This window comes from Manis pentadactyla, chromosome 13 (assembly GCF_030020395.1).
Source record: "Manis pentadactyla isolate mManPen7 chromosome 13, mManPen7.hap1, whole genome shotgun sequence".
In the NCBI taxonomy this organism is placed as follows: Eukaryota; Metazoa; Chordata; class Mammalia; order Pholidota; family Manidae; genus Manis; species Manis pentadactyla.
In genome coordinates, this window is record NC_080031.1 from 92,308,683 (window position 1) to 92,329,659 (window position 20,977).

Here is a 20,977-nt window from a genome sequence, read left to right on the forward strand (position 1 = left end):
TGTAGGCTCTCTTTTTTTCTTGGTTACTCTGGCTAGGGGTTTATCTATTTTGTTTATTTTCTCGAAGAACCAGCTCCTGCTCTCACTGATTCTTTGTATTGTTTTATTCTTCTCGATTTTATTTATTTCTGCTCTAATCTTTATTATGTTCCTCCTCCTGTTGACTTTGGGCCTCATTTGTTCTTCTTTTTCTAGTTGTGATAATTGTGAGTTTAGACTGTTCATACGGGATTGTCCTTCTTTCCTGAGGTAGGCCTGTATTGCAATATACTTCCCTCTTAGCACCGCATTGTCTGTGTCCCACAGATTTTGTGTCGCTGAATAATTGTTGTCACTTTTCTCCATATACTGTTTGACCTCTCTTTTTATTTGGTCATTGATCCATTGGTTATTTAAGAACATGTTGTTAAGCCTCCATGTGATGGTATGCTTTTTCGTTTTATTTGTGTCATTTATTTCTAGTTTCTACCATTGTGGTGTGAGAAGCTGCATCATTTTTGGGGGCCTGTCCAGGATAACTTCAGAGATGAGTATAGGCATCCGAGCCTGCCTTTTCTTTCACTGTCCTTATAGAAGGAAGCCGTCTGTGGCACACAGCATCGGGTGCTCGTCAGCCACTTAAATGGGACTAGCCTGGCTGCCGATCTTAAAGTCTCGAGTGACAGGTTCCCCTGCGTCTCCCTCAGAGGATCCCCCGTCTCCCTTGGGAGCCGGGAAAGTCACCTGAGTGGAGGCCAGGATTCCCTTTCAGAGGCATCTCCTTGGATGCGAGGAGCTGAGGGAGGCCTTGGGCACCTGCGAGAGCCTAGGCTGAGGCTGCGCTTCAGCGGCCTCTCAAAGGCCCCCGTGTTTGGAATCAGACCCCGACAGCCCGACTGGATATCCATGAGGAGTGTCCCTCTTTCTGTCTCTCTGACTTCCAGCCTGCTTCTTCAGGCCGCCCTGGCCTCTGAGTGAGGCAGGGGGTGTTCCTAACTCTCTTTTAACTTCATCAGCGTCACGGACCCCGATGCTCACCACCACAAGGTAGGAGACCTACACTTTTATTCCTGTCTAAATGGTGTTCTTTTTATCTAATAAAAATGTGTCTGTGCACCCGTTAGCCACCTAAAAGACCATTATCGTCGGCTACCAGTCTTAAGTCGTGTTGAAAGTTTCCCGGTGTGTGCCATCCATGATTCCCACCTCTGGATAGATGGGAATGTCAGGGAGTGTCTGCACGGAGCTCCTGCTTTCCTCTTGTAAGCTGCGGACTGGGAGGGCAGACCGGACTAGTAGACAGTGGTCCTTGGATCTCGGCTCTGGCCGATGGATCCGATGGCGCTGAGTGAACCTCCGGCTAGGTTGCTGCCTATGGGAGAGTCACAGATGACCCCTGACCTCTTGTCTCACAGGTCAGATTTCTTACAGTGGGTGACTAGCAGGGTGATTCCCAGGCAGTGGCAGAAACTGGTGTGTAAGTGTATAGACCCCCCGCTCCCCAATAAATGTCCGTGGCAGCCTCTGAATTTTATCTCTGGCTTTGGAAAAAGTTCCCCTGCTCCTCGTTCAAAGCCATCCTCTTAGGGCTGTGCCACTTTCTCCTGTATAATGTAAATGAAGTCTGTGCAGTAGTCAGGCTGAAACCTGAGTCCAACATGTAAATGGTTCTATGCTATTGACCTCCCTTCCTTAGAGGCAGCCATCCTGGGGCTATGGCATTTCCCTACCTGTAGCCCCAGGGAAGTGAAACAGGCTTGTGACTGACCAAGGCTCTGGCAGCGAGATGTCACACAGTCCCTGCACTTATCGGACAGGCAGGGGGCTCTCAAGGAATGATCCCGAGTGTACTATGCTAAACCTTGTGCAAAGAAAACTAGGGTCTAGATTACAACTCCCAAAAGGCATAAAGTAGGGGCACACTGGTAGGGTCACAGTAAAAATCCAGAGCTCTGAGGTGACTCTTGCTTAGTGGGAAGGCAAGAGGGAAATCAAGGCATGGTGCAGGCCACGGTGGTAAGCAGTGGTGAAACCCAGTAGGCCTGGCAGAGGAGGTGATTGACCACTGTCACCCAGGCTCCAAGGCGAGGAGACGCCCTCACGGAGAGAGAGGCTGACCAGGTGCTGGATGTGAGGCCCCACACAGGGAGCACCCTGGCTGGCCTGTGGGGGCCGAGGCAGGTGCAGGCCCCGTAGGTCTTTGTGCCTGTGTGTTGATGTCACCCCTGTGGTCCTGCCTGGTGGCCCATCTCCAGAGAGCATGGGAAGTCACAGGTAAGGGAGCCTCCTTTTGGGGATCCCCAGGGCTTGTGTTGGTTAGTGGCCCTTGGCTTGCTGAGGTGGCAGGCCAGCTAGCTTGCTGGGAAACTGCTCCCCTCTCTGCTATCATGGTGTGGACATGGTGTTTCACTGCATTTAGGCACTTAGATGTGAGTGAGGTCTATTTGAAATGGAATAGTAGCTTTTAGAGCTAGGTTTCTTTCTGTTGTATGAAAAAGGTGCTGAGCCTAGGGAGTTGAGTGAAAGTGGCAGGAATTCTAAGAATATTTATGTCCTTGCATTTCTGTTTAGGGAAGTGATTCTGAAGTAATTTTTTACTCATGTATGAAGGTGATGAGTAAAGTCACATTAATCATGTTGAGATGAAGTGATGATGTAGTAGAAATAAAGCCCCTACACCTTGGCCTGATACATAGGAGACACACCATTGGCGCTCTTTGCACTCCTGTCCTGGTTTATTACCTTAACTAACTTCATGGTTCAGAGTGGTCCCATCCACATTTCAAGCAAAGTCTTTCTAAAACTGCATAGAAACACTTGTCAGGATATCCCCAGAGGCTAGTGGAAAAATTACTCTTTGTGATCACCGTTTGTTTGCCAGTTGTTCTCTCTGTCCCACGTTCCTTTCCTATTTCTGCATTTCCTGTGATTGTAGACTGAGAGGGGTAGTGGTGCGCATCTCTGCTAGATGAGCCTTATGGGCTGTTCAGGGGCCGTGCTTCTGTGGTGATGGCAGTGCTCTTACCTTAAACATAGCTTGTCCTCTGAAGTATTCACGCGGGGTTACTTATCTTCATGCAATCAAAATTGTAGAAAAACCATTAGCTTTTTCTGTTCTCAGTTGTATTTCAGATCTAACCCGATTTCTTAGGCACATTATATGTTCCTTTTGAATTGTAAGCATAAAGCAACAGATTACTTTTTATGTTCACCTACATCATTAGCTATAAAGAATTAGATCAATGTGTAAGTTTTATCGAATTGTGGAGCATACTAATGTTCTAGCTTTGAATAATTCTGTGTGATCGCTTAAGAATCACCTACGTCTTAGCACACAGTTTACCAGCACCTACCGTCATTTGCAGGAATGTCTGCCAGTTCTAATTTGATTTTTTTTTCAGTTTGCTCACTTTCACCTAGGAACTGATGTTTAAATGTGTTTTAGACATTTTCTGATTAGAAAATATCGAGATGAAACATAGAACATAGAATCTCTTCATGGTCACACGTTCTGTTCTCATTATTGTAATGTGAGTATTTGAGTTACAGGCACTTGATTTTGTTTCATTACTGGTGAAATATAGAGATATTCTTGGAGTTTGTGAGCCAGTCACACTGGACCATTTTATTTTATGTTCTTTTAAGCAGTCTTTTGAATGTGTTCAGCCATGAAGTGAAATACACACCCATAGTATCTGAATCTCTACATATATTTATGATGACATTTTTTCAGAGGGACCCCATGATACAGCCATACCAGTGAAACAATGACTTAAAAAATACCCTGCCAAATAAGATTATGTATAATAAGTAAATAAAACACATGCATTCTTCATTAAATGTGGAAACTGTAACACAGTTTGGAAATGATGTATCTTCTGGGGTTAATTATTTCTCTGTGACATAAATAGTATCTTTAAAAAACATAACAGTAGAACTAGTTGACAGTCAAAATTAATAGTAGTTTCTAGCAGATAGTTTAAAGATAATAAGTGTTAAACTATGAGAAGTGTTTTAGGACGTTTTTATTTTAAGATAGTTTCAGATTTACAGAAAATTTGCAAAGACAGGGCAGGGTTTCCCAGTTTGCTCAGATCGCTTCCCCTCTTACTACCATTGTTACAGTTCGTTGTTACAGTTCCAGACAGTGATGCTGCACTGTCACCATCCGCCATCCATTCTTTCCCTCAGATTTCCATGGTTGGACCCTTTCTTGAAGATCCAGTTCAGGACACCTCAGTACATCCAGTGACCTCGTCTCCTTCGGACACTCTTTGTTGTTGGCGTTTCTGAGACATTCTTTGTTTTGGATGATCTTCTCCATTTTCAAGATTCTTTGCCATTAATATTGTAGAATTTTTCCCCAGTCGCACTTAAAGTGACATTTGTCTTGTGATTACTTGGAGTTGTGTTTTATGGGGAAGAAGGTCACAGAGGGCAAGTACAGTTCACAGTACCTCATGTCAAGGGCAAGTGCTCTGAAGGAGACTTACATTGCTGATGTTGTCTCAAATGGCAGGATTTTTTTTCTTTCTTAAAGCTGAGTAACATGCCACTGTGTGTGTGTGTGTGTGTGTGTTTCACACATTCATTCACATATCTACGGACATTTAGGCTGCTTCCTTATCTTGTCTATTGTTAATAATGCTGCAGTGAACATAGAGATGCATATGTCTTCTCAAATTAGTATTTTCATTTGGGGTAAATACATAAAGCAAAATTGCTGGGATATATGGGAGTTTTATTTTGGATTGTTTGAGAAGCCTCCATACTGTTCTTCACATTGGATACAACAATTCCCATTCCCAACAATCAAGGGTTCCTTTTTCTCCACATCTTTTTCTAGTTACTTTTTGTCTCCAATTCGAACTTCTATTCTAAAAGATTTGAATTAAGATCTCATTGTAGTTTTGATTTGTGTTTCCCTGATGGTTAGTGATACTGAGACTCTTTTCATGTGTCAGTTGGCCATCTACATGTCTTCCTTGGAAAAATGCCTATCTAGGTCCTCTGCCCAATTTTTAAAATTTGATTACCTTTTCAGTAGTAGTTGTAGGAGTACTTTGTATGTTTTATATGTTAACCCAAATTGAATATGTCACGTGCAAACATCTTCTTCCATTCAGTACATTATTCTTCTGTATGGTTGATGGTGTCCTTTGCAGTACAGAGCGTTTTAGTTGGATGTAGTCCCATTTGTTTATTTTAGCTTTTATTGTCATCGACACAGGAGAGAGATAAAAAAAAATGTTGCTAAGACCAGAGTCAAAGAGCTTGCTGCCCATATTTTCTTCCAGGAGTTTTGTGGTATCGGGTCTTACATTTAAGATGAATAAGAAGCAGGCTAAATATTCCTTTCCCTGGTTGTTGTTATCTGTAATAGTCAAAATGAAAATAAAAGAAAGTGCTGGGTCAGGGCTTGATGCGGAAGCAAGCTGGGATTTGGGTCACCCTGAGCCTCGGCCCTGAGCCTCAAAGCCGCCTAGAAAGGGAAAATGGTGTCAAGTAACACAAAGTACCTCTAAGACCTCTAGTCACCAAGAAAATAATGTAGGAGGAGGCAAAAGCCAGGAAATGTGTGAAACCAGGGAACATAGTGTAAGGGAACTGGCTCCCTGTGTGGACCAGTGTCCCCAGTTTCCTGAAGAACCTTTAGTAAAGTTCATCGTGAGGGCACCAGCCTGGGGGCTGTGTCTGGTCTTGAATGCCTCCGAGTGGCAGAGCGTGTTTGGGCTGATGCAGGACCCTCTCTCACTCTTGGGCAATCACAGGGGGCTGGGAGTGATCCAGACACACGGGAGTTTATTTCTGAGGGAACAGCCTGCCTGGCGGACTGTGTAAAAGCCACTGTGAGGTCTGTATGTCCTGAGAAGGGGAACTGCCCAACCACCCCTCTAAATGCAGATGGAACACCCCAGATGAAAGACCTGATAGTGCTTCCTAGGTAGGACTGGCTTTGCAGTGACCGAGGAAGGTGCCCACTGAATGTTCCTATTACCCAGGCCGTGGTGAGCGCTGAGGTTAAGGGCCCCTGTACATGGGCAGCCCATGTAACCCGACTGCTACAAAATCGAGCAGTTTGAGGAGGCTTCTCAGATTTCTTACCTCAGCTTCCCCTCGTGGGTCTTAACGATTCCAAGAACATGAGCGTAACTAGGAAGATGGGGAGAGACAAAGGGGAGAGTCAAGGGACTCGGCCCAGCTGAGTGGAAGTTTTCAGATGGTCATTGAAAAATTGTATGAATCAAGCAGACACTGCTGGGGTTGAAAAAAGGTATTAATGCAGCACTACCAGAAATTGGGTGAGCCGGTGGGAACCCCTGTTGTTGCTCCAACATTACAGCAGCCCAAAAACTCCACTCTTTGTACCCCAGTTCGGAGGAATTTTAAAAGCCTGAGGGCCATGATTACAATGAGAAACCTGACCAGGAATCCCTGGGAGTGGTTGTCAGGCAGGTTAATCAATTTAAAGATAGACAAAAGTGCCAGGGTCTTCTGTCCACACCCCAGCCGGGCCCTGAGACCATTCGCATATGTGTGAGAAAAATGGCCAGGGGGAGGAGGAAAATGGCCCTGGGGCTCCTTGGTACAGGAACCCAATGCACTATGATACCAAAACCTGTTGGTGAAGTCTTAGCAGGGGCTAAGGTTAGATTGGGAGGACAGGGAGATGCAGTGGCTGTGATGGTATTGAGGTGGAAGTTTGGATGAAAATTGGGTGTTTGAGCAGGTTTTGCTTGAGGTGGTTGCGTCCTTTACCTGAAAGGATTATTGGGATGGATACTGTGTCTGACTGGGGTTGGCTTCCCCTGCCTAATACAGTAACACAGAAGGCATGTAAGCCCGCCCTCAGGCCTGTTTAGTCGGACATGCTAAATTGGGAATAGCTGGAACTTGACAAACATATCACCATTCTTAGGAGTGACATGCTGGAAGCTGGAGCGCTGGTGTCCCCAGATTTGCTGTACAGTAGTCCTGTGTGGCCTGTGCAAAGGTGGATGGCACATAGAGACTATTCAAGCTTAGATGAAGTGGGTACTGCCCATAGTCCCAGCAGTTCCAGGCATGGTCTCAGCCGTACAGAAAGTACAGCAGGTTGGAGGAGGCTGGTACCCCTGGATGGACCTTGCAGATGCTTTCTTCTCCATCTCAGTTCCTGAAAAGAACCAAGCCCTGTTTGCCTTCAGGTGGGAAGGATCCCAGTCTGCCTCTGCTGTGCTAGGCGGGGATCTGTGCTCCCCAGCTTATTGTGACTGCGCGGTCAAGAGGGATTTGGACTTGGCGCAATGCTTGAGTGTAATAATACACGATGTTTGTGAACATTATGGTAATACCAGAAACAGAGGAGCTGGCTAGGACTCATTTGACTGCAACAAGGACATACGTGACCAACCAGGGCTGCTTAATAAATCCCGCGAAGGTCCAAGGTCCTGCTCAGTGAAATTCGTGGGAATAACGTGGGCAGGAGCCACCCAGTATATTCCAGAAGTGTGACTATCAATAAACTGCTGCCACTCCCCCACCAAGTCCAAACAAGAATCCCAGCACTTGCTTGGTTTATTTGGATTTTGGAGGACTCGTATTCCACACCGGGGACTATTTCTAGCTCCTGTGTGTAAGACTCCCTGAAAGAAAGCTGCATCTGAGTGGGGTCCTGAACAGAAGTGGGCCACGTCAGAACTACACATGGCAGCTGTGCACTTGACACCATCAGGCCCTTGTGACCCCCACTCAGACAGGATTGTGGAAGCGTCTGCCCCCCACACCCATGGAGACTGCAGCTTGTGGCAATAAAGAGAAAATGAGCACCTCCCAGCTGTGACCCTTGGGATTTTGGACCTGAAAATTCCCGCATGCTGCTGCCTGTTACACACCACTTGAGAGGCAATTATTAACATGCTACTGGGAATTAATCAAGACTGCTTAAGTGACCGAAGTACATAAAATAATTTTGAAATCTGAGATACCCATACGCGTGGGTGATGTCAGAGAAACACCCTAGTAGGAAAGGCAGAGCCCAGAAGAGTCCCATAATCAAATGGATATGGTTCCTGCAGGGGCAGGCTGCCGGGGGGATGCAAGGAGGCCCCCACGGATCCATGAGCAGGCAGCCTCATCTCCTCTGGGACCGACGCTGGAGCCCCTGGGGAGCTGCATGGACGGTGCCCTAGGAACAGCTCTCAGCTGAACAACAGAGAGCTGATTGGTTTACAGATGGCAGTTCCAGGAGGCATGGACAGTATCCTGGTTGGAGAGCTGCTGCAGTAAGACCAGAGGAAGGCAAGACTGGCTGGGAGGAAGGAGAAAAAAATGATCTCAGTGGGCTGAATTCCGTGCCCTTTTCTGGGCAGTGATGGGAGAATGGAGCAGTGAGGAAAGCCCCTCATGCTGGGGTTCTTACGACCCGGGGCTGTGGCCACTGGCCTGGCTGTGTGACCAGGTAGACGGGAAATGGGAAACTGGACTATGAAAGGAATTGCCCATGTGGGCGACGGCCATATGGATATTGCCCTGGGAATTTGAGGGGCACGTTAAAGCAGGCCATGTTGGTTTGCATCAGAAGAAGCCTTTCTAGGAGTGGGAGGTGATTGGAGCCACCAGGTGGGCCTGCTGGTGCTGTCCTTGGAGGCGGCAGCCGGGGTCCATACGAAGAGTGGCCATGGGGAGCTGCAGCGGCGCGCGCACAGGCTGAGTCTACACGTATTCCTCTTGCACCCTGTGAGGCACAGAATGCCAGCAAGACCTGTTCCGACTGTCAGCTAAAGAGACAGAGACTGCATTTGGCTATGGGGAAAGTTCCCCAGTGGGCACGCCCTGCACATAGCTGGCCAGTGGGTGACATTGGATCAGCACTGCCTCTTGGAGGCTGTAAGTGGGTCGTTAGCAGAGTAGACACTTACTCGGGACTACGCTTTGCATACCCAATGGTAGGTGAAATGCTGAAGATACCGTTTCAGGTTTGGAACTGAAAATTCTGTACCAGTTTGGACAACCAAGTTACATCTCCGACCAGGGGACACGCTTTACCGACCATGGTGTTCCACGGTGGGCCGAGAAACATCCCATCAGACGGATGTACAGTGTTGCATGTCACTCTCAGAGCAATGGTTTAATAGAAAATTGGAGCGGGCTGTGGGAACATTGGCTGTCTAAAATGGGAGATAAAGGCACGAGGGGCTGGCTTACATACCTTCAAGAGCAGGTGCTCACACTCAACATGAGGCCGGTAAGGGAGGGTATATTCCTCTGCTGCTCCAGGGGTCTGGGGAAGGGGGTCTGGGAGAGGTTGCTAGTGCACTGTTCTGTTCTTCCCCACACCACCACAACTTTGTTTTTTCCTAACCCATTCAATGGTTCCCGGAACACAGCTGCTTCTGAGGGTGCCAAAAGCAGTGAACTTCACTAATTAAGCAAGAAGATGTAGCCATACCCTTAAATCTTTATGCCATAATTCCTAAGCGCCTGCTGAGGTGAATGGTGCCTTGACCCCAGGGAGCCAGGTCAGAGCTGATAGCACAGCTGTGCTTCCTGGTGGCTGGGAAAGCCCCCCGGCTCTTCTGGGTACCCCTACCTTCCGTGGGTGGGAGGGGGCTGAGGGGAGGCACTTGTGAGACTGGTATTGCTGTCAGCCATCTGGACCAGCACAGTAGCCAGACCTGATATCCACTCCACAGGCAGAAAAGTCTGGGTAAAGATAAATGGCAAATGAAGAGAGGAAGAAATTACAGCTTAGGGTACAGGGATGGATAAGTGGGTTATGCCTGGAGAGAAATCCAACATTTTATTAATACCTCAATAGATAGAGCCTCAGACCAAGAAAATAGTACTTGTCAGCCGAAGCACAACAGACGCCCCGAAGGGTGAGGCTCTGTGTTTGCCAAGACCGCCACTGCGTTTGCAGCCTGGCAAGGTTGAATGGCAGCCTGCAAAACGGAGTTACATCACTCTGGGAGAAACTCTGGTCATGAGATAACGTTGACAGACTGAACCAATATAAAATGCTTGTAATGAGTTTATAGGTCAAGTGAGTTATCAGTGTAAATCTGCCCCCACCCCACACTGGCATCTCCAAATGTCGGGCCTGTTGGCACTGGTACTATTGTTCTTTCTGTCTGTTGTATGAATGCTATGCCACATGTAAGGGCTGCAACAGGCATGATCGCTTTGCCGTGAGGAATCCGTGTTTGAGACCAAGGAGCGCGCTGCACGAAAATGCACTCCTGTTACTCTGCTCTCTTCCTCACGTGCTGCCGTCTGCCCTGAATTCTTGCTTCCCTGGGATCGTCCTCACCACTGCAACAGCAGCGCAGAAGGTGTTTAGCTCCATCCTGCACCTGAGCTGAAAGGCAGGCGAAGGGGCAGAGGGAGCTGGCACTGCTGTGGGGCTGGGCAGCTGAGGACTGGTCCAGGGAGAGGCTGGCTCATCCTCTGAGGCCTGAAGGTGGGTCAGATTGAAAAGGAAGAGCAGGGGAGGGCCAGAGCCTGGAGGAGTCCCGTGTGACTGCTGCGGAGGGGGCTCGGGCAGTGACCAGCTTCACCTGCACCTGCGGCTGCGAGCACACCTCTGGGCCCCGTCATGTGGCCTCTCTGACAAGATGTTTTCAGAAGGCTTAAAAGAAAGAAAGAAAATGCTATTGTAATTCTCTTCCCGGTTTACTAAATAACTGGCATATAAACCATAGAGCATAACAAAGCAAACCCACTTCTCTCTCTCCCTTAATTGGGTGGGGACTTGGCCCACCCCCACTGCCGTGTAGTCACTGCTTGCCTTACGGCTCCCCCCATGCTCGGTGGGAGAGGTGGATTTCCGTCTAAGCTGTTCCCTGTCTCCAGCCTGGCTTCTGGGGGGCCTGTGTGGCTGCCCTTCTGATCACAGCTGGGTTGGGCTGGGGCTCCTGCATACAGGGACAGGGATGTCTGTCCCCAGCCCTGGCCAGGACCCAGGCTCGGCTCTCTTAACCTCACCTGCCAGGACTGCACAGCGCTGAGGTGACCCAGCTTCCAGTTCCACTGACCAGCTTGAGGTTTCCATATCCCATCTTCCTTTGCCCTCTACTTGTCTGCTGGAAACACTCCACTTAAAACTTCAGGGTATCTGAAAATACAGGATTAAATACATCCAGGTTATGGCAAAGGATGACTGGTATGTAATGATTGTGTGTGTGTGTGTGTGTGTGTGTGAGAGAGAGAGAGAGAGAGGCGGGGGTTGGAGGGGACAGGGCGAGCAGAGAGCATAAGCTAGCAGGAGAGCTCTTTAATGGGTTTATCCAGTTTTTGCAGCATAGTTTGTCAAAGATTCTATCCTTGCCCCGTTCCTATTCACATTTGGTTCCTTAGTGGTTGATTGTGTATGTTTATTTCTGGGCTCTCTGTCTTCTATTCTGTTGAATTACATGTGCATCATTATGCCAGGACCATACTGATTTAATTACTATAAGTTGTAATATAGTTTGCAGTCAGGAAGTGTGATTCCTCCCATTTTCTTCTTTCTCAAGATTGTTTAGTTCTTCTGGGTCTTTGGTTCCATCTGAATCTTAGTTTTTTAAAAAATATTTTTGTAAAATAATCATTGTGGTATTTATCGGGACAATATTGAATCTGCTGATCACTTCAGGTCAGATGCTCCAAAGCGCAAGTAACAAACAAGAGGGGCTGCATAAAACTAAAAAGCTCTGTACCGCAAAAGAAATAATCAAATGGAAAGGCAACCTATAGGTTGGGGAAAATACTTGAAAATCGTGTATCTGATAAGGGGTTAATATCCAAAATATGTAAGTAATTTCTACAACTCAGGAGGGAAAAGAATTGGAACATGAGCCAAGAACTTGAATAGATACTTCTTAAAGACAGAGAAATGGGAAAGATTCACATGAAGAGACGTTCAACATTACTGATAATCGGAGAACTGTAAATCAAAACCAAAATATAATCACTCCTCATGTTGAATGGCTATTATAAAAAGAAGTGTTGGCAGGGATAGAAAAATCGGAATCCTTGTACATCCTTGTACATCCTTGGGCTGTGTCTGCATCTGTCTGTGTCTCAACAATTGATGTGGGAGATTCTTCCTCTGTCAGTAATTATTTGTAAATTCTGATTGCTGTGTGGGGTTCCATGGGCTGCAGAGGGCGCTGTGTATATCCATTCCCTGTTCATGAGCATTTGGTTAGTTTCTAGAACAGTGATTTTGACTCTGGTTGTTGGGACCAAACAGGTGCACAATATTGGGGATATTTGTGTGCAGGGACCACTGTAGGCATGTATACAGCCTTAGTGAACACTGGCTGTTTTCCAAAGAGGTTCTACCAATTTAAATTCTCACTAGCCCTACATGAATGATCTGATTGTTCCAGAACCTGGGGAGCATGTGGTATCCCTGGTATTTTTTCATTCCTCTAACCTGATTTCTGTCTTAAAACAGCTCATTACAACTTTTATTAGCATTTCCCTGAAATTAAACAGGGTATAAAGCTTTTTAAAAACACTTCAGTTATTTGCTTATCCTCTTTTTATCTAATGTCTATTCTAGCTTTGGCCATATTTTTCTAGTGGGCTTTCAGTACTTTGTTTTATTGGATGAAATTATTTACCTAATTTGGCTTGATGTCCTTTACCAGATGCAGGTAATTTGAGTCTCTCCCACTCAGGCTTTCCACTGCTCTATCTTACTGGTGAACTTTGATAAAAATCAGCTCATAATATATCTTAGTGTGATCCAGGTTGTCATTTTCTCCTCTCTGTGTTTCTCTGAGGAAGGAAATTTTTTTCTCCTCATTGTGAAAGAGCTCTGCTGTATTCCAAATTAAGGCTATGTTTTGTGTTTATGTTAGAACTTAAATTAAGAAATTAAATTAAGAAGTGATGCTGGATTCCTGAATGGCAAGACAGTTGAAGAACAAGTATCTCAACAAAAGTGCAGTGTGAACAATACTGGAGATGTCAGGACAGAGTGGAAGGAGAAGTGGGATGTGATTGAAAGAGGAGCAGAGGGAGTGCGGGGTAAGGAATTGATACCACAGGTGAAAATACACAGAATGCAGCCCACTGATGAAGGACGGCAATCCACACATGCAGTTAACATTCCCTAAGCACAGTATTTACACTGTAAACCATAAGGGGTTACAGTCTGATTGAAAAACCAGAATTAACATAACAGACTTCACCGAAATCAGAGGCCAAATAAGCAGGAAAAAGGCTGACAGGTGATGTCTAAACATATATGCGTAAGGTATATCAAAAGAGCACCATTTTTAAAATGCTCAAAGAAATTTTCATGTCAAGCCGGAATTCTACACCCATCAGCAGTATTAACCACAAAGATGTGTTAAGAAAAAGTTAAAGTGAGACACTTCATAGTTGGCAGCCTTGAATTAGAAGAACTACTAGAGTGAGTTCTTAAGTCCAAAGGAAAGTAACCCCAAGTTGAAAACCGGCAATGCAGGGAGAAACGAAGAGGAAAGGACAAGGCAATTTATGAAAAGAGGTGAATGTCAGTCTGTGAGTTCTAGAGTGAGCTCTCGTGGAGATTAGACTGTGTGGAATTAAAGTGCCTGATAACCGTAATAAAAGTCAGGAAGGGTAGGAGAATTGAAAGTGTTCTAAGGTATTAATTAGCATTTGGGAAAGTGGTAAGAGTAATTATTTTATTAGACTATCTTTATTTTTTTAAGTTTATTATTTTTATTTTGGTATCGTTAATGTACAATTACTTGAACAACATTATGGTTACCAGACTCCCCCCATTATCAAGTCCCCCCCACATACCCCATTACAGTCACTGTCCATCAGCATAGTTAAGATGCCATAGAATCATTACTTGTCTTCTCTGTGTTATACTGCCTTTCCCTGGTCCCCCCACCCCCTGCTACATTGTGTGTGCTAATCATAATGCCCCTTTTCCCCTCTTATCCCTCCCTTTCCCCCCACCATCCCCAGTCCCTTTCCCTTTGGTAACTATCAGTCCATTCTTGGGTTCTGTGAGTCTGCCGCTGTTTTGGTCCTTCAGTTTTTGCTTTGTTCTTATACTCCACAGATGAGTGAAATCATTTGATACTTGTCTTTCTCTGCCTGGCTTATTTCAGTGAGCATAATACCCTCCAGCTCCATCCATGTTGTTGCAAATGGTTGGATTTGTTTTCTTCTTACGGCTGAAAAATATTCCATTGTGTATATGTACCACATCTTCTTTATCCATTCATCTACTGATGGACACTTAGGTTGCTTCCATTTCTTGGCTATTGTAAATAGTGTTGCGACAAACATAGGGGTGCATATGTCTTTCTCAAACTGGGCTGCTGCATTCTTAGGGTAAATTCCTAGGAGTGCAATTCCTGGGTCAAATGCTATTTCTATTTTTAGTTTTTTGAGGAACCTCCATAGTGCTTTCCAAAATGGTTGAACTAATTTACATTCCCACCAACAGTGTAGGAGGGTTTCCCTTTCTCCACAGCCTCACCAACATTTGTTGTTATTTGTCTTTTGGATATTAGCCATCCTAACTGGTGTGAGGTGATACCTCATTGTGGTTTTAATTGACAAAATTGCACTTCAAATTTCTTAGGAAAAAGAGACCTACGTGCATCTTAATAAACCTCGCAGTGTTTCCTTACGTAACTGCAGTAGAGCACTGTTTCCTCAGTTAAGTATCTGAGGAAGTAGCCGGTTTCCTCATCTTTAAACACCAAAATCACCCTTAGCCGGAGCCGCCCAAAGCATGAGGAAATGAGACTATTGACATAACCGCAGAGCCACATTTCCCATCTCATAGATGCTCACTGCAGAACATATGCTTGTCAGGAAACAATACTTCATGAATATTCTTACATTTCTGTATGGTCAAGACTTTCTGAGCAAACAGCTTTGGTATCTGGGTTAAATATGACTGCATAAGGATCCAAAAGACAGAGCCCACCAGACAGATAGAAAGTTTCCTCTCTCCCCAGAGCCTTATGTGTATACTCCAGGGTATTTAAGAAATATAGGAGACCTTTCCTTTTTTTCCAGAGTGAGGATCTGTTTACATTCCAGAGCAAACATCTCTATTTCCATCTCCAGAAATGCAGATGGACCAAAGTGCCAGCTATCAATGTAAGCTCCAAGTTGCATGATTTCAGAATTCCTTCCTGTGGTGCAAACCCCAGTGTGCACATAGGGTATTTTTGCCTCTCACTGCGTTACCCTGTGGAGATCTGAGACATAGGGAACCAACACCACTCACTCTCTGAGTAAATAAAAGGTATGATTTCAGATCCAAAAAAAAAATGAAAGAAAAGCTGGGACAGCCGCTGTGGCCATTTAGGGAGGTCTCCCCCTTACCCCGATATACTTTCTGGGAATGAAATGTACTTGTCCTAGAGACAGACCACCAGGGGTTCAAACCCAAGCCCCTCCACCAGTTGCTGGAGCCCACACAGCACACCTGCTGTGCCTCACCTCTCCTCCTCATCCAGGGGCTCGATGGCCTGGAAAAATGACATGAAGTTCTCATCGGGCTCCAGATCATACAGCGCAGCCAAGTGCTTTTGCATCCGGATCTAATGTAGGATGGAAGCCACAGTCATGCACTGTCATCTCCAAGATTCATCTGTTTTCTTGGTGGGCCAAATGAGTGATTTGAATAAGGGCATGTGGAAATCACAACACCTACATCTTTCAAATCCTTGGTGGGGACATCAGTCTGTAATCTCTTCTCCTGGAATATATACTTCAGAGGGAGTTCTAGAGGCTTGTACTTGACCTGCCACACAGCATGAATTCCTTGCTTCCCTATTCCCAGTCTGGGGCTTCCCCAGTCTGGGGCTCCATCTGCAGCATAAGACCTGGAGACTTGTCTCCAGCCTGGAGCCCCCCAAGGGGGTGATTGTGCTGATCCTGGAACTCCCCTCCAGGCCAGGCACCCCCTCCTGGGAGGGTGAACACATCCTGAGAGCCCTAGGGGAGTGTTATGGGGAGACCAGAGCCAAGTGCCTCTGCTCAGCCTCCCGAACCTTTTGTCACAGACGTCAGGCCGCTCAGCCAGGACCCAGGAGCGGGACACCAGGGGCCTCACACCAGCCTGGCCTGGGGATGGATGGCTGAGGGGCACCATGGGGGAGGACTGGGGACCTGGGAGCTTTGGGGGGTGCTCTGAGGTGTGAAGCGTGGAGAAATTGGGCTCACAGAAAGCCCCCCAATGGAAGGAGTGTACCTCTTGGAGGTGCTTTGAGAGACCAAGTTCAGCGTTTTTTGAAAAGGAATTTTCTGGAATGTGTGGAGCCGCTGTGTCTCATTAAATGGGACAGTGCTAGGCTGGTGCCCTGCAGCCGTGGGATCTATATGGGTACATCAGCAGTGGTGTTCAAGACGTGAAGAGTCACCCTGGGGCTTCTAATCAACAAGTTTCTGTGTCTGATCTTAATGTATAGGTGACAGGAAATAAGGTTCAGTTTCTGTTCAAACAGCCCTCCCCAGTGTAGCCAATATGTCTCAGCCTGGGGCTTAGAGCGCCCCGCTCTCCCTGAGCACCTTATGGGGGGAGGACAGAGGATGAAGGACAACCTGGTGGAGGTCAGGGCCACCCTGCGTCAGAGAGTTTAAGGGCTGGGGGTGGGGTGGGCTGGGGCACACGATGTCTGCAGGAGGGGCAGCACTTTGAGAAGAAAGAGCAGTGTGGTGGCAATCGTTCATCATTTATTACATTCTGCACAGGGATGACCCCAACCCCCAGGAACCATAAACCTCAGACACAACACCCAGACCACACTGCGCCTTGGGGAGGCTATTTCTGAGGGATGAGGGGAGGGAGTTCCTCCCCTGGAAGCAAGTCCCAGAACCCTGAGACGGCCGGCCACCCCTGCATCTTCGGATGCCTCCGCTGGGCACCCAGGGGGCCGTGGTCCCAGGCAGCACTGCGCCGTGTCCATTATCCCAGGAAAGGCCAGGCCTGGTGAGGACGGCCCCCATCTCTTCCTGGAACTCTGTGGCTATGACTTGGTGGCTGACGGCGCCCAGGCAGGAGTTGGCGTCACGGCGGGAGGCCACCTGCACGAAGGGGCACATCCTCCACACGGTGGGGTGGATCGCCTCTGTCGAGTGGGCCACGAGCAGAGGGAACGACACAGCACGAAGGTGGCCAGGTTGGCTGCAGCTGTGTACGGGTCCTTGACAAGACAGTGGCAGCCTGGGGAGCTGCCGGAGTTTGCCGACGGAGGAGGTGCCAGAGCGCCTGCCCCAGCAGAGGCTCGGGATGAGCAGCGGCAGGCTGGGGTCCTGGGGCGCCAGGTGCCGCCTGCCCGAAGGGGAAGAAGCTCTCCTCCGCATGCAGCCAGGACACCAGCCATGAAAGCAGCTACAGGGCCACGCGGGTGAGCAGAAGAGACAGGTTATCCCGGGTTCCCCCCATTATCCCGCTTTCACCCCGTCCCCACTGCCCTCTGGGCCCCGGGCCCTGTGTGGAGGGTCCTGTCAGTCACCAGCACCCAGGGAGTCCCTGTCACGGGAAGGCTCCTGAGCATCACTTACTTACAGCAGAGGATGCTGGGACCCAGAGGGGGAGGGGAACGACCCTGCAGTCTGACAGGACTGGTTGGCCGTGGAGCTGGGACCCCAGCCCCACCAGTCTTTAGGACACCCCCACACCCAACGTGGCCCGAAGCTTCCCGCCCCCTGCCGATCGCCCCAGCCCAGAAACTCACCTGGCCCTGGGCGGCCCATAAGTTTACGTCTTGTGGGGCCTGAAGAACTGCAACAGCCCCTTTCTGCCGGCCCTCTGGCCCTCTGGCTCCAGCTGGCAGGACAGGCTGTAGCTGCAGGCAGAGGGACGCCTGTGAGCCTCTGGAGCCACACGTCGGGGGGCCCTTCCCCCAGAGCCTAGCGGCAGCTGCAGCCCACACCTGACTCGGGTAGGCCTCACCTCTCCTCCTCATCCAGGGGCTCCACGGCCTGGAGAAATGACATGACGTGCTCCTCGGGCTCCAGGTCATACAGCCTGGCCACGTGCTTATGTATCATTAACTCATATAGGATGACAGTGATCTGGGGCAGAGGAAGGACAGGATGCAGACAAGAGGGGGTGAGGAGTGGGGCACTGGGATGGTCCTGGATCTTTGCTCACACGGGAACCCGCCTTCCCTTCAATGCCATCCAGCCCTGCCTGTTCCCACTGTTGGGTCTCCAGCTCCTCCAGGAAGGAGGCCTTGATGCCACCCCCCACCTGAGAAAACCTTTCGTATCCTCAGCTCTGTGTGTCTTAACTCTCTCAAGACCTGTTAGACCCAGGGGATGGGCCAGAAAGGGTCCTGCCCAGGAGGTCTTGACTCCATTCCTCACCTTCCCTGACTGGGCACTCAACTGTCTCTGTCTCATCCCGTCACCCTGGAAGGCAGGAAGGCAACCAAAGTGCATGAGAAATAGCCCCCTGAGCCCAGAACGAGGCTGGAACATCCCTACCCTTTCTCAAGTTGGAGGACCTCCAGGGCCCTCCAAGGGGCAGGCCTGCCCAGAAACAGCACCTGGGGCTGGCCTGGGATCGGGGCTACCAAGAAGCGGGGACTGCACTGGGGAGCTGAGGCCAAGCTTCCCACGCAACTGTGTGATGGCAGACAGGGAGACTGGGGCCTCAGGCGGGAAGGCACTGCCAGCCCCCTGATGTGCTTCCTGCCCTGAAGGAGTAACATCCCTCCCCCTGGAGCCCTCAGCCCCACCTGCACTGGGGCCAGGACCGGGGCTTAAGCCGGTCCTCCTGGCAGTCCTCTCCAAGAAGCCTAGCTCCTGGGGTGGAGGGTGGTACTCAGGAGGGGGGTCCTGGTGCTGAGAGGTCTGGGCTCACTGGGAGCTCTCTCCTCTCTAAACCTCACCATCCTGCCCCCCTGTGCCCTGCTGGGTCACTCACGTCGTTGTTTTCCGGGAGTTGGTCTACGGGCACGTCACGGAGAAACAGTCCAAGGAATGGGACCATGCCCTGTGCCATCGGGGTAGGGAGGTGATGAGTCCCTGCCTGCCTCAGGGGCACCCACAGAGCCTCCCCTGAACCCCACACCCGCAGCCCCCAGCTCCCTTGGACCACCCTGTGCTGCCTCCCTCCCGTCCCTTCATCCTGAGCTCCCCTTTCGGTCCCTCCCAGGGCTGGGTTTTGGCCAATCCCAGGACCTGTGGTCCCTGCACCTGTCCTCCAACTTCCCCCTGTACCCAGCTGCTCTTGCCTTCCTCCTGGTCACCCCAGTGCCAGCAGCTCAGGGCTGGTGGCACCAGGGGCAGGTACAGGGTCGCCCCCACCACCCGTGACCCGCGCCATGCCACTCTCACCTGCTTCTTCCTATTCTGGCATCCCGTGAGGGCACACAGCTGTTGCTTCACGATGGCACTCGCCTCCTGAAAGGACCCGGATACTCAGGTGCTCATGCTCCACTCCCACGTGGCCTCCCACAACCAGACCGTGGTTGATGGATGCCTTGCCCAAGCCCCCTGGCACCCATGCTGTCCCCACCTCCAGCAGGCTCTCAGCCTAGAGTGACCCCAGCTCCAGGACACACTCATACTCATGGGGGGTCTTGGGCCTTGGCCGCCGCCCTGAGAGTGTCAGGGGACGTCCCTCTGCCTCCCAGGGTGCCCTGAGGACTCACTGTCACCTGGCTATCAGCACAGCTCCCCTCACATGACCGTGAAGGAGGGGGAACAAAGCTGAAGCTCTTCTTGTGCTCCATGGACCCTGCTCACCAGGGATACCCATACCCCAGGGTGATGGCAACCCTCCATGTCCACATGAGGAGCCCGGGGTCACAGAGGGGCAGTGACAGGCTCAGGGGACCCAGGGGAGAAGCCGACCTTGCTCAGCCACGGGCCCCACCCCTGCTGCCAACCACATGCCAACCCCAGTCCTGACGAGCCTGTCCTCTGGGTCCTCACTGGATGCCAGGCCCCCAGTCAAGTGGAGCCAGGGAGGGAGACAGACGAGGCCTTTGGGGGCTTTGGGGACCCTACTTTCCCCATCAGCTCCCCCCTCAGCCCGCACACCTCGAGTCTACCCCAAGGCTGGGCCATAGCATGGCAGAGGACTTGCCCCAAAGACCCCTCCCTTCCAGACCTCTAGCCTCTGTTTACCTTGAGGAGCCACTCTCTGTTAGCCTCCTCGTCCCACTTTCTAAGTTTTTTGTAGGTCCTGGAGCTCTTCCTACGGGGAGGGGAGAGGATTAGGGAGAAACATGGCCAGCAGGTGGAGAGTTTGGGGGCAGACCCCTTTTCCTAGGGCACCCAAGAGATCCACTAGCCTGCATGAGGCTTTCCACCACAGCCCTGGGCCCTGGGGAATCCGTGGCCGGGGGAGGGCGTTGCATGTTTCCACCCAGGGCCTCCATTCCCAGTTCTCCCGGGGGTGAATCTGCTTTGGGGCAGAGACCTCCTGCTGCAGAACATAAGCTCAAGATCTCCAATGGGCTTCAACCCATACCTGACATTGAAGGAAACTGATTCCTGCAGGGGTACCCCTGGCCTAACCTACAGGGGCCCCAAGAGCCCGCCATCCCTGCCCCTAGGCTCTGCCGCCTCCCAGGAAGTTCCAGCCCACTGAGGGACACTGCAAGATGTAGGGGTGTCCCTGTCCACTCAGGTGCCCTGGTCCCAGGGACAGGACTACCCACCAGGAAACACGTCCCCAGGTGCTTTCCAGATGACCTATGGGACGGCTCCGCAGGGCCAAGAGAATGGCACGGAGGGCAGCGAAGTTCTTGAGGGCCAGACACTCCTGGGAGGGAAGACAGAGCTGAGAGCGTGGCCTGCTTCTCTGCTTCTGTCCCCCCACGAATTCCTGTCCTTGAGACAGACACCCAGGGAGCCCAGCACACCTGGTACCTGCTGAGCAGCCCTCCTGGGTGGAGGACTGTAGCTCAACCCAAGGAAGGGGCCAGGCATGGCTGTCCCACCCCTGGGGCCTGCGAGTCCACGTCCTCATGCCCCTGGCATGAGGGTCTCAGGGACCATGCAGGGCAGACCGCAGACAACCATCCTGAGATTTGGCAAAGCAGGG

At 49.8% G+C, this 20,977-nt stretch overlaps 1 protein-coding gene across 10 annotated transcripts in view; it reads left to right on the forward strand.

Annotated features, from left to right (window-relative positions):
• LOC130680390 (heterogeneous nuclear ribonucleoprotein A/B-like) overlaps positions 1–20,977 on the forward strand; it is a 36,675-nt gene that overhangs the window by 13,268 nt on the left and 2,430 nt on the right. For 4 of the 10 annotated variants that reach the window (XR_008993384.1, XR_008993385.1, XM_057490783.1 and 1 more), the window contains exon 2: positions 14,983–15,066. Coding sequence is in view for 8 of the 10 variants with exons in the window: in XM_057490783.1 (XP_057346766.1) it covers positions 14,983–15,066 (84 nt within the window). In the remaining 2 variants the exon portion in view is untranslated. Of the gene's footprint in view, positions 1–923; positions 4,542–6,898; positions 8,031–14,982; positions 15,067–16,665; positions 17,487–17,886; positions 18,628–20,977 lie in introns of those variants that run through there. The other 6 variants (XM_057490781.1, XM_057490780.1, XM_057490786.1 and 3 more) reach the window with 5 other exon arrangements.